Source organism: Apis mellifera, linkage group LG3 (assembly GCF_003254395.2).
Source record: "Apis mellifera strain DH4 linkage group LG3, Amel_HAv3.1, whole genome shotgun sequence".
In the NCBI taxonomy this organism is placed as follows: Eukaryota; Metazoa; Arthropoda; class Insecta; order Hymenoptera; family Apidae; genus Apis; species Apis mellifera.
Genome location: NC_037640.1, coordinates 9,864,143 through 9,877,974, shown reverse-complemented (window position 1 = coordinate 9,877,974; position 13,832 = coordinate 9,864,143). Strand labels below are relative to the sequence as shown.

Below are 13,832 nucleotides of genomic sequence, written 5' to 3'. Positions count from 1 at the left end.
ATAAAGCACGTATAATTTTATTTTCACCGGCGGTGTACATTTCGATACAAAAGAAGATATTATAAGTACGATAAATTGAATAATGTCTCTGGCATTTTTCAATTTCGCAAGAATAATATTTTCTATACGTTTTAAAATCGCTCGAGTCTTTTTTTTCTTTTTCTTTTCAATCTTATCGTTTCTCCAGCTTTTGTAACATTTCTTAATTACCTTTTATATTCAAAAGCATTTCTATTATCGTTTTCTCCAATTCTCTCTATTTTTTTCCGAATATATTCGTCATCAAAAGAGGATAATTATGTCACAAGCTGTACCTTGTAATATGCGACACACTCGTTAGGAAATTGTATTCAGCGGTTAAAAACTATCATTTTTTTGCTTTATAACAACTTCTGTTCGCTTATCTGCAACAGCAGGTGCCGGGAACGGGCGAGCACGTTATTTTAACAAATCTTAGGTATTCTTTTAACGTATCCAGCTGTTGCTGTACAATTTCCATTGGAAATCTTCTTTAACTCGTCGCACTCGAATCTCTTCTTCTTGTTAATTAAATCTGCCGCTGTGTATATAAACCGAGGTAAACTAAAAATAGACCACCTATTGAAAGTCTAATGGATCGTTCACTACAAAACCAGTTGAACCAAAAAATTTAATTGTTTTTCTATAAATATCCTCGTCTCGCTTCTCCACGATTACCGTTCGTTTATTTATCTCCCTTTTAAAAGAAAAAAAAAAAAAAAAAGATTTTCACGTTATATCGAGTTTTATTTCATCTCGTTAATTAGTCGAAAATATAGCCTCGCTCTTAGCGAGGCTACTTAGGGAAATTACGTGGAAATTATTGAATGGGAAAGTGTAACGAGTCGGGCTGCTTCCCTCGGAAAGCCGTGAAAGAAAAATAATGACTCGTTTCGAATTTACGATGTCCACCGTGATTACAAGTTCAGCCGAGTCTCCGCCAGAGGACAATGCCAGCCTGGGCAAACACTCGTTTCAATTACATACAAACATGTTAGGGCTTGATTGAGTCCAGAGATATTCCGAACTTTTTCCCTCTCTCCTCTTTTTATTTAGCGTTGCCAGGATCACCAACTTGATCAGTAATTTAAATGAACTTACCCGAACTCGCTCTTACCCAGTCTAATTTCGCACTGTGAAAAATGAATGGATCGAAAGTAATAAAAAAGTCGAGAAGAAGGGGGGGGAAAATTGTTTGAATTCGTATCAAATTTAATCTTTTTAATATTCCAGGGCAGTTCCAGGGAAGGAGGAGTTCATATGGAATGGCATCGCGTGGACCCTCGGCGACGACGACGGTGGGAATCGCGATAGCGATGGCCGTCGCGATGTCGGTGATGAGGCAGGCGAGCGGCCTGTGCCCGACCCAGTGCCGTTGCGACGACGAGAGCTTGCGCGCCTCGTGCGCTTACGCCGGCCTCGAGGTGGTCCCGATCCAATTGAACCCGGAGATCACCCACCTGGATCTGTCCAACAACCGCGTGGCCAATATCCACCTGTCGTTCAGCTTCTACGGCAACCTGGAAGCTCTCGATCTGACGTCGAACGCGATCCACACCCTCGGCTCCGACAACTTCGTCTTCCAAAAGAATCTGGCCACGTTGAACGTGAGCGGGAACGCGATAAGAAACTTGACCAAGAACTCGTTGCAGGGGTTGGCCTCGTTGAGAGAGTTGAACCTCGCCGGGAACAATATATCCGACATGGACGAGCAAGCGTTTAAAACGACGAGCGAGTTGGAGACGTTGAACCTGAGCGACAACTCCATCACCAGTTTGCCCGACGGATTGTTGAAGAACCTGCACAAGATCCGCGCTCTGATCCTCAAAGGGAACTCGTTGCTCGAGATACCCACCGAGAACTTGGCCCTAGCCCCCAGCCTCGAGAGCGTGGATCTGTCCGACAACCTGATCCAAGAGCTCGACAGGGACTCGTTACCCTCGTTGCCCTCCCTGGTCTCGTTGGATCTGGCCAACAACGTCATCAGGAACATCGGCGACGACGCTTTCGACCGATTGCCCGACCTCCTTCGCCTCGATCTGTCCGGGAACAACCTCACTTCCGTGCCCACGCCCGCCCTTGCCAGGCTCAACGTGCTCTCCAACCTGGTACTCAGCCGCAACCCGTTGGCCATGTTGGACGCGGCCGGTTTCCGCAACCTGTACGAGCTGAGGAGCCTCGAGTTGAACGACTGCACCATCATCAGCGTGCACGCGCGCGCCTTCGCCGACAACGTGAACCTGGAGCGGATCTCGTTGGACGGTAACCGGGGCCTCAAGGAGTTGCCCGCCAGGGTGTTGTACAGCGCGAGATACCTGAAATGGGTCTCGCTGCGCCGTTGCAGCCTGTCGACCCTGCAACCGACCCAATTCCCCGTCGACGGCCTCTCCTCCCTCCGCGTGGGCGGCAACCCCCTCGTGTGCAACTGCTCCGTGCACTGGCTGTGGAACGTGATCAAGGCCGAGGAGCGGCGGAACGAGTCCAGATTGGAGCTCGACACCCACGACATCATCTGCACGGACGAGGAGTCCGCGGGCAAAGCCCTGATCGCGCTGCCCGAGGCCTCGCTCAGGTGCCGGCTCAGCCCCCTCTACCTCTCCCTGTCGGCGGCCGGCTGCCTGGCCGCCACCGCGACCATCCTCGCGCTCATAGCGCACCTCACCCGCTCCAAGAGGAGGAAGAGGTTGGCGTACGCCGCCCCCAACCGTCCAGAGTTCCTCGTCTACGTGGGGAGGAGCAACGACGAGCTGGACAAGAGCGGCGAGTCGTACAGCAGACGGTTGTTGGCGAGGGGCAACGAGGAGGGGGGTAGCCCGTACGAGAGCCCGGGGGGGAGGAAAGTCGGGGCCCGGGACGCGAACGTTTACGAGACGCCCGGATACGCGAGGCCGAATAATCGGGACGAGACGGGGCAGGCGGAGGAGGGCGTGTACGCCGTTGCAGACGTGATCGATCTCCGTGGCGACGAGCCGGTCGAGGAAGTGCTCTCCCTGTACCGGATGCAGAACGCGACCTCCAACGTCCATCGGAACCTCGACTATGCTTACGACTACGATTACGATTACGAGCCACCCCTCCCGCACAAACCTCACGTGGTCTTCGTTTGAGATTGAAATTCCTCCAGAGCTTGCTTCCCTTATGCAACGAGAGAATTCAAGAGAATTCAGATGAACCGGTGTTGAAGATCTGTCTATATTGTCCGGCGAGGAGATTTATTCCAACCGATCGATTCTTAATTCTCTCTGTCATTTCGAGTAAGGTTCGAATTATTGCTCGACAACGCGTATTGTAATCGTATGAACGGAGAGCAGGAGGAGGAGGCACGTTGAGAGGGGGAGGAATGGCGAGCTCGACTGGTGGACGTGGAGGTTGAAAATGAAATGTCTTCCGAGAGATAGTCGCGCCGCCGGTGAACGGAACAGAAATGCATTTTCGCAACGCAATCTGACTCGGAATGTAAATTGTACGGCGCATAAACGTGGCCACCGTTGTATTACACGGAGAGAGAGGGGAGAGGATGGAAGGGCTACGTATTTATTTTCACGGATTGCGTCGGATTCCGTTGGTTCAGTGCAAATGCTGCTGGGCGGGCGTTCATTTCGCCGTTTAAACGTAGCGACAAATCGAATCAAAGCAGCGTCTCGTTAGTCCGTTTAAACCCTGCTAGCCTAGCGTCCCAAGATTACTCTTCCCGCCGCACTACCCTTTCTTTGTTTCGCTCTCCCCCCTTTCACTCCATTCTTCGACACGAACAACCGGTTACGTTTCTCTTTTCTCGTCCATGGAACTAATAGAATACTTTTTTTTATTTATTTTACCTTTCTTATATACTCTTTTTTTTTTCTTTGCATCGTGGAAGAAATCGATGTCCATTCTGATTTCTTCTTACGAAGTTACGAGTTTCTCTTCACACGTATACGCGCGCGCACACACACACGCATATTGGAACGTTTTCAGGCCGATTTCAGGCAAAAGATTTTCGCGAAACGGTCGGCTACCTCAAGCACAAGGATTTACATAAGCGAGACGGGAAAATGAAGGTGGCGTCGAATCCGCGCCACCATTGTCCTTCCGTCTGCGTTTCTTTACCTTTCTGTCTCTTTCTCTGTCTTTATACCTTTATATAAACCATACATACACATTTACAGATACTCACACATATATATATGTGCGAGTAAAAGCGCATAAGTATAAAAATACACACCACCGAAGGGAGCAAAAGACACAAAGTTTAGAATTCGTAAAAAAAAACTGGACGGTTCCTTTTTCTTTTCCTGCTGAAGTCGAGTGAAGAGGACCGTTTTCAGAAGAAGGGATAAAGAGAAGGGAAAAAAGGAGGAGGAGAAGGAAGAAGAAAAAGCAGAAGAAGAAGAAGAAGAAGATTGTAAATTGAAGCAATAATAGACGCGACCTTTACCGTTAGGAAACACATTACGAACACACACGTACATATACACATACCGAGGTATATTTAGAGACGAGATTTCACGTTTATACAAACTTAAGCGTATTATACATATATACATATATATATATATACATAAATAATATATATATTTATTTATTAATTTATGATGTTAAGTTTGGAAAGATGTTACGTTTTGAATACGAGATAAAAAAGAAAAAAATATACTTGATGCATCAGCAAGAACGTGCGTACGTATCCATTACGAAGCATCGTGGGATGGATCGGACTCTCGAGTTCTCGATGTATTCGGTGTATTCGCGCTTTCATAAGTAACTGGACATTTTCTACGATTTAATTATTTTTTGAAACCAGAGATCGAGAATTAAGAAATTATTCTCTTCTTAACGAATCGAGACATGCACGGAGTGTGTTTCGCTCAAAGATGTGCGAAATAATTCATTTGTCATAATCCAGTGTCCAGCGATTTGTGAACGAGTCCTCGCGAACACCGAGAAAAATTGTCAATCTCGAATCAACTCGACCGGGCTCCATGGTGCATCCGCATCCATAACACGGCAATGTGCGTTTTGCGCCGTCGTGGTGCCGCGTCCTCGAAACGCAACGCGTCTACAAATTTAATGGAATATCGAATTCCGGCTGATTAAAGCGGATGCCTCCTCGAGACCAAGTTCGCCAAGTTAAATATTCAATTCGCCATTCGGTAAACCCTTCCCTTCTCGAATTCTCGCTCGGCTCGAGAAAAATCCGTGTAGGATTTAGTTAGGGAATAGTAAGTTTCCAGAATCGAGGCAATAATAGCCTCCGATTCGTGAAACGGGGTCAAGTTATTATTCCTTAAAAAATATTAGATCTGATTGGAGGGAGGGGATAAGGGAGGAGGGAGTGGTCAGAGCGATCTTTCTCCATCCAATCTTTTGAAAATTAGCTTGAAATATTAAGTCAAGGGAGATGAGGTTAAATTGGATCGATTGTTCAGGATCTGTGTTTAATTATCGGATGAAATGGTCGAGATATTAAGAGTATTTATTTTTACAAGAGTATTATTGTTGTTCGAATAATAATAATTTTGAAATTTTCACGGAACGATGCGTATTAAATTATAAACGCGGAGTAAAACGTTTCAAATATTCTTGGAAAACTGATTTCAAGTTTTCGACAAGTAGTATAAATGATTTTTTATCGGACCCCGGGCGTAGGACGCATCGATCGTCGGCGAGTTAAATTCTCGGGCGATATAACTTCCGCGTAAAATAAACTCGCATAAAACTTGAAAATCCCCTAACACACAAGTTCCACCGCGCTACGAAACGAAATTCAAAAGCAAGAGAGCTGCCAACGGTAAATAATAACCGTATTCCATTGAAGTTTCGCTCAAAGCTTTAGCTTTATACAGGGTGCACCAGGTTTTCCTTTCCCTGCAAAATGATGCCAGCATACTCCATGTGTAAAAACAAGAAGAGATATCGTATAAACATGGGCTCATGAATGTTTTATTAAAAAGTTGTAGAAGAAATGGATCATTTCCGTATAAAAAAAAAAATTTTTATTTCATTACGCGAGAATAAACAGCTATTTAGAGATTGATCGATTAATCAATGCTGCATATTTTCTCTCGTTTTCCATAAATATTTACCATTTTTTCTTTTTTCGAAATAAAGAAACGAGAGTTGAAAGAGCGCTGAAATTCTTTTTCATAACAATTTTGATAATAAAAACGAGAAAATTTAATGAATCCTGATTACCAAAAAAGAAGTTGACAAATTATAAAAAAGATCTATAATTTATGATTTAGTAGCAATATTATCAATTTCGAATATTATCGAATTAAAAAAAAAAAAATTAAAAAAAAAAACTTGATACACCCTGCATACCCATTTGCCCAACAATTCCAAGGATGTACAAATGGGCGAAACGCGATCCGGAAAAGGTTCAAATAGAATTTACGCCTGGGGCTAGCTCGTGGCGGTCGAATTTGAACAACTCCCTTGATACCAGCCCGCTTAATTTACGCCGGGCAATCAAATCGTCCCGATAGCCGGCAGCCAACACAAAGGATCGAAACGGCCCGAGAACAACTCGATGAAATATTCGTGCCACCTGTAAGAACGCGCGTTCCCAAAGCGATGAAATCGGTGAGAACGCGATCGACGCCCCATCTCGTGTACTTTTTCGACACTTTCGTGAAGTGATCGGCCGGCGGACAACTGTGAAAAATTAATTTTCCCCGAAGCAACCGATTCTTGTCCAGTGAACCGGGAGTGAAAACATTCACCTTCGAATGATACGGCCCCAGTGACCTAGAAGTCGCGAATCTCTCGTTCAACCTTCGTCCAACCGTCCATCACTGGGAACTTTCCAAGTTTCGATAGGGAAGTTGGCGATCCAACGGTTGTCATGGCCAAGCCGAAAACTTATTCGCAACGATAGGATCCTTCTCTCGCAGAGATTTGATTACGGGACGATTTTTCAATTTCCATTTCATTTTTCACGCGGAGTGGAATAGAGAACTCGGAAGTATCTGAAGTTTTATAATTTGAACGAGGAGATTATAGATGTCTGATAATATTCCAAAGTTTTGACGTGTACGAGAGAATAAAAAGTGCTTGGAGGTTAAGTTGGAAAATTCGAGTTGAAGAGCGAATCGATCGGATCAAACTTTTGCATACGATTTTTACGGAGAGTTGTTGGGCAGTTGTCGTTTATCAAACAATCTGACAATCTCGATACGAATAGAATTCCCAACAGTTTCGAAACCAATTTGAAAAACCGTGTGACGCGTAGCTTTTATCGTTAGCCCCATTTCGGCCATTCTGCAACGCCCTCCAGATTAATTCGATTCGGATCGAGCGAGTGTTCGAGGACAGGAGGGAACCAGGGTAAGGAAAATGAGCTCGAGAATCCAACAGAAGGGAAGTTTCGAGCGAAGGAAATCTAGATTAAAGAGCAATTAGGAGAAAAAAACTCCGAACAAAAAGAAAGGGAAATCGAAAATAAGAATGAAAAGGAAGAAAAACCGGACCACCTTCTGACAGGCCAAAATATTAGTGTTGGAAGCGTTTCATTGGACCCACTTTCCCGCTCGGTTAGCCAAGATTCCACGGTGGCACTTCGCCCGACTCGTTAGTCATGGTAGTTAGTCATGCTACATGGATCTCAGTCCCAAGGTACGAAGAAGAAGGAAGATGAAAAAGAGGGGAAGACTGCTCGAGCAGCCGTACAGCCGATGGATAGAAATGAAAACGGCTTCCCTCTGTTCCCATTTCCTTCTTACGTTTCTGTCAGTATCCCTTTCTATCTTCTTTTTTTTTTCCCTATATCTTTCTCTTTTTTACCCTTTCCGGTTTCGTGTCAGGGATTTCGATGCGTTCGAGGCGCGCTCCATCGGCGGCTATTTTTGTATGTACATATAGACACAAAAGCTGCGCAACGTCGAATGCACACCGTTCCTCAGGCGCGTAAACGTCCGTCTTCAGTGTTGATTGTTTTTTGCTGTTTATATTATTCCCAATTTCTCTTCGTCTTTTTACACTTTATCTGTCTGTCTGTCTGCTGTCTGTCTGTCTGTCTGTCTGTCTGTTTGTCTGTTTGTCTGTCTGTCTGTCTGTCTCTGTCTGTCTGTCTATCTATGATAATATCTCCGCCGGTTTCATAACAACGATGCGAGAAAATACATTTATTAAACGATTTCGTGATCCTTTCGAAAGCAGTGAAAAAAAGCTGCTTCGAATGCTCGATGAGACAGCGTATCGCGATGAAAATGAAGATGATGATGATGAGCGTCGTCGAGCCGCTTGATAACTCGAGTGTTAGTCTCTCGTTCGTTCAAGCCTTTGTCGATATTAATGCGGTTAATGAACGATTAACTCGACGGATTTCTTGCTCTTGTGTTTGGGAAAAATCTCTTGAATATACTAGTAAATTTATTATATTTGTTATTAATTTAAATTTTGCTTTTTTCAAAGAAAAATTTTTAAAAATTATCTTTGAAAAATTAACAATATAAATATTGGAAATCGTATTTTTAAAAAATTAAAATTAGATTTGATGAAAAAAATATCTAAAATTTTACATAAAATCTTCTCGAATTTCTTTCTTATAAAAAAAAAGAATATGCCAATTACAATGTTATATTTAATTAAATTTCCATTATTTTATAGAGAATAAGTATAAATTCCAAATAAATATAATCTGCTGTCAATTTGAAGCATGAAATTCACCTCGTGAAATGAAGCAAATTAACGCTGATTTATTATAGTAATCCTCGGATAATAACCTGAAAGTAATTTATCGTAATTATAATAATATCTGTTTATGCAATCATGATAATCCTATAGTATTCGAGCAATTTCTTCTCAAACACCAGGATATCTGTCAATCCATCTGCAAACTCGTGTATCCGACGTTTAAGTGGAGATGTAGTAACTTGTAGAATAATTAAGGTTAGAATTAAGACAATATTAAAAAAAAAAAAAAAAAAGATTTTTTTATTGAGCATATAATAGAGAAACGATATTATTCGTACAATTCGTTACATATAGTTTGCGTATTTTGCGTGCGTTTATGAAACCGGCTTACGAATGCGTCCACTGTTTGTGCCGTTCTTAACCTTTTCTTCATCTTTCGTCTGATCTGTTGTATCCCAATCGTTTGTATCCTGATAGAAAGAGAACTGCGAAAATCAAAAAGAAATCCAATGTAATTTGTTTTATTGTAAATCTATCCCGCTTGTACCTACATATGTGAATTTTTCCTGTAAATATTAGTATAATAGTTTCGTGTATTCATAATTATTCTGTATATACAGTTCATTTTTTTTCTTATTTTCGTTATTTTCCTATCTTTTTATCTTAATTTTCATTTATTTTTTCTTTTTATCAATTATAGAGACTAAAATTGAAAAAATCGCAAATTTTTGTATTTTCCAGATTCACAGAACTTTTTCATAAAATTATCAAGTATGGAATTGGCCATTTCTGAATTTAATAATGTTTTTTTAAAACTTTTTTCTCCTCTTAGGCTGAATGTGTATAGCAAAAAATGGCAAATCAAATATAACGAACAAACGTGATTTTTTGCGATGTTTAATATCTATAACATTAAAATATGTCATCGCATACGTACATATATTAATATTTTTTACAAGCAATCGTATATAGGATTTTTTCAATTCTGAACTAATGACCATAAAAGAGTTCAGTCAATTTTTGCTATAAAGCTAATATAAGCGAATCCTCGTTTTAAATATTGTTTCGTATTTCTTCGAAATTTATATCAAATTTCGTGGAAGAATCCCAAATATACTTATCCAATTATATATATATAATTATATAATTATATATATATATATAAATATAAATTAAAAAATGTATACATACTACTACTATTATAGTAGTACGTATATACATGCATACTCACGGGTAAATATGTATGTACGATTTACTTACATACACGGAATATTTTAAGTAATCATATAGAAATTTCATACATTGCTAATAAAAATGTTTAAGATATCTAATAAAGTTATATTGTATATTCAGTAACACGTGTGCTATTTATGCTGATATGTAGATGCCTGTTAAGTCCTTTTTATGTTACGCTATTTCTTATTATATTTCTTATTATATTTATGTGCATAGAATATATATTCAAGTGTTTTTATGTTTTTTTCTTGTAATTAAACAAATATTTGCTAATTTTGATTTGGTGTTAAATAAAAAGTAAGGAAAAAATAAAGCATTTTTCAGACTTTATTTTCTTGAAAATTTAAATATTTAAATGCCATTGAATTGCATTCTATTAGACTGAGTCTATTAATCATATAATTTTTAGTACAAATATTTACTATAAAATCTTTTAAAAAAACATAATATATTATGAATTCTTATTCTGTTATTGGATATGTACATAAAGTTCCTAAAGTATAAATTTTGTTTTTTCTCGATTAAAGTATACGAGAAATATTTAATAAGATTATTTCGCAAATATTTAAAATAAAAATATTTAATATAATAAAAATTTAATAAAAATAGATATCTTTAAATTTTAAAATAAAGTAACAGATACATGAAAAAATAAATGCATTTTCTAATTAATTTTATTTGTATGTTATGTATCAAGAATGAACAATAGTTATTTTATACATTTTAATTACACAGAATGAGTTATTAATCAATATTATTACTGATAATATTCTTTTTTTAAACATAGATAAAGACAATTTTTAGCTTTGATATATTTATTATATTTGTAGTTTTAAAATGCCAGAGTATGTGTATCGAAGTTTGTAACAATACTGTACATATTGACACATAATTAGTCTATATTTTGTTATATTAAACATTTTTTTTTAATTGCATTGAAATTAAAGCACTAGTTTGATAATTCATCATCAAAAAATTGCAATTAATGGATTTCTTATAAAATGGCTATATCAAAATAAAACATCACAGATAAAGTTCAAAATCCACTCTTGCAGCATTATAAAACTGATTATTTTGACCTCTTCTTCGTACCCAAGCCCCGCTTTTAAAATAACCTTCCTTTGCCCATGCATGCATTTGTTCACTTGTATGTGGACCATGAATTTCTGCATTTTCATCTTGTGACCATTTTAATTCCCACATTATTTCTTCTTCTTTATGTTCATTTTCAGAATTATCAATTTCATTAACATTACCTAAAAATAAAATAAATGATATATACATATATATATATATTAAAAATTTAACAAGATATATATTATATATAAGCAATAATTTAATTTACAATATAATATAGTATAGTAAAAAATATAATTACCTTCATTTCCATCCAATTTTACTTTTTCTTTTACATCAAAATCATCAGCATACATATCTAATTCTGCTTCTTGTTTAGAAGGATGAGCATGTTTTTCTCCTACCTCAACCTATAAAAATTACAACAATAAATATTAAAAATTTATTATTTCAATTATTTTTTTCGTTTTTTATTATTTATTATTCATAAAGCAAATACCTTCTTTTTAATATGTTCATAACTTTCTTGATATATATCCATATTTCCAGTACGAGTTAACAATTCATTTGCCAATTCTGTTAATTTTGTTATACTAATAGAATTTTGATCATCTTCAATTGATTTCTTTTCCTGTTTTCTTTTCCATCTTTCTGCAGTAGTTAATTTCTTTTTCCCTTTCCCTATAAATATATTAATGATGAAAAATATATTCTTTCATATAAAATTAAATTAATTGAAAATAATTACCAAGCCTGCACAAAGCCTTAGAAACAGTTTCTCCAGGTTGTAAGTATTCCAATATTTGTTTATAAATCTGAGTTGGATTGAACATAATATCTGGACCTTCATCCTCACTATCGCTATCTGCCAGTCCATGAGTTTTACCGCTTTCACTTTTCTTCTTTACACTTGCTGTAGAACTCGGTTTGATCTATCAAGATTATGCCTTAGTAATGTTTTGCATCACTGAGTAAACAAGGCAGGTTTACAGATAATTCTATTTGTCTGCTGTATGAAAACATATTCTGATATTTCAATATGCAAAAGTCCAAGAGCAAAGAAAACTTATAAACATTAAAGCAAAATTACATTTTATTTTAAATTATAGGACATCACAGATTAGTTATTAATAAATTCATATTATAATTAAATAAAAATTAATTTTAGTTATATTTCAATTTATTAAGATTAAAATTATTTAATTAACAAATATTACAAACCTGCATCCAATCAATGTTGTCTAACCAATTATCTCTAATTTCTTTTTCTTTATTCCAAAGATAATGACCCTGTTTATCAAAATGTCCTTCTTCTAATTCTTCTTTCATATTGAATGCTGTAAATCCTACATTTGTTTCTGAAGCACTTGGTCCATCTTCAGCACCTAATAATTAAATAAAATAGATGTTTAATATCACATTGAATAATTTTTTTATATTTTTACATACCTTCAATTTCATCGTCACTCATTATATTATAATTATCTTCGTTAGCATCATCATCTTCTTCATCTGAATCTAATGAATTTTTTACTGGTGATTTACCAATATTATTGTCTTCTAATTCATCAAATTTACGTTTATACATTGTTATATTTAATAAATAACCAATTAATAATAAAAGTTATCCGTTTATTTTAAGTTATTGTAATAATTTATTATTAACTCTTTTTTTATATTCTCTCACGATCAGTAAAATTTCTTTTTTAATGTTATTTTATTTCTTCTTATTTAGTTTTCGACTATTATTATATTGTGCTTTTAGATTATTTATAATAAACAAATTTTTAGAAAAATATTTTAAATAATAAAATTATTTATAAAACTTTCACGTATGTTTAAATTAGGTTAGATTTCGAATAGAGAAAACTGCTATCACAAAGCGTCGCCTAGTTGAACTAAACAGAATTAAAATGTATATGGCTGGATATATGTAATTTGAGTATATTATACTTCTTGTGTAATAGAATTCATATATTTCATTTTTTATTGATTCAGTTAAATTAATTTTATAAAAAAAATGCAATGTATCATTAAAAATAAATACAAATTAAAAACTATTTCTAATAGAATATTAAAAAAATTTAAATATGTATTCAAATTATAATAAATAAATATATAAATGTAAAATAATTTATATTTCAGAAAATAAAAATTTTAATGTATTACATGTTTTAATTGAATCATTTATTTAGAAAATTAAAAATATAATATTTCATACTTCGTTTATAATGTTATATTATGTATATTATGTATAATGTTATATTAATATTATGTATATATAAATAAAGAATATAGATAACAAGAATAGTAAATCTAAAAAAAATAGATAGATTAAAAATTATAAAATCAGTGTCATCTCTAAAGTGCTGGAAAAACTAATGTAGATAAAGAGAGCAAATAATAGGAAAAGGATAAAAAATGATAAGAATTGATTGGTAATACCATCTCTTGAATATTAAAAATATTTCTCCGAAAAGATAAGATAAATTAATAATTAAGAATCAGAGTTATCTCTTGAATATTTTTAGAAAAATGTCTTTAGTACTCAAAAAAATAACATTGATTATTAATTCTTACCAATTTTACCAATGTTTTTGAAAAAATTTGTGACATTAAGAAAATGGTACTGATTTTCAATTTATACTTCATTTTATTCTGCTTTTAAAGAGACGTTTTTAATATTTGAGAAATGTTAATTCTTATTCTATATCTAAAGAATTTATATTTATCTTTTTCATATTATTTATTTCCGTGGATTATATTAGTATATTCATTTAAACATTCTGAAGATGGCTCTGATTCCCACATTTTTATCCTATTCCTGTTCTTTTCTCTTTGTTTTTCTTGTCTATACTTAATGCAAAATTTATATACTGAATTCCGAT

At 36.0% G+C, this 13,832-nt stretch overlaps 2 protein-coding genes across 3 annotated transcripts in view; one reads left to right on the top strand and one right to left on the bottom strand.

Annotated features, from left to right (window-relative positions):
* The window catches only part of LOC724651 (amphoterin-induced protein 2-like), a 33,035-nt gene extending 25,585 nt beyond the window's left edge, over positions 1–7,450 (top strand). For both annotated transcript variants that reach the window (XM_003250886.4, XM_016911437.2), the window contains exon 2: positions 1,252–7,450. In XM_003250886.4, the coding sequence (XP_003250934.2) occupies positions 1,284–3,125 (1,842 nt within the window). In that variant the 5' untranslated portion in view covers positions 1,252–1,283 and the 3' untranslated portion in view covers positions 3,126–7,450. The remainder of the gene's footprint in view (positions 1–1,251) is intronic.
* Positions 7,451–10,664: 3,214 nt separating this feature from the next.
* On the bottom strand, positions 10,665–12,851 carry LOC551827 (CD2 antigen cytoplasmic tail-binding protein 2 homolog). Its single transcript, XM_624212.6, has 6 exons — positions 12,394–12,851; positions 12,166–12,329; positions 11,693–11,876; positions 11,444–11,625; positions 11,246–11,354; positions 10,665–11,123 (listed from the first exon to the last, which is right to left on the bottom strand). Exons 1-6 carry the CDS (start codon positions 12,530–12,532, stop codon positions 10,891–10,893), a joined length of 1,011 nt encoding a protein of 336 aa, XP_624215.4. The 5' UTR covers positions 12,533–12,851; the 3' UTR covers positions 10,665–10,890.
* Positions 12,852–13,832: the final 981 nt, after the last annotated feature.

Coding starts and splice junctions, on each gene's coding strand:
- LOC551827 (XM_624212.6), bottom strand. CDS start 12,532: ATGTATAAACGTAAATTTGATGAATTAGAAGACAATAATATTGGTAAA. Junction 12,330..12,393: donor GAGTGACGATGAAATTGAAG/GTATGTAAAAAT, acceptor TTTAATTATTAG/GTGCTGAAGATGGACCAAGT. Junction 11,877..12,165: donor ACAACATTGATTGGATGCAG/GTTTGTAATATT, acceptor TAATCTTGATAG/ATCAAACCGAGTTCTACAGC.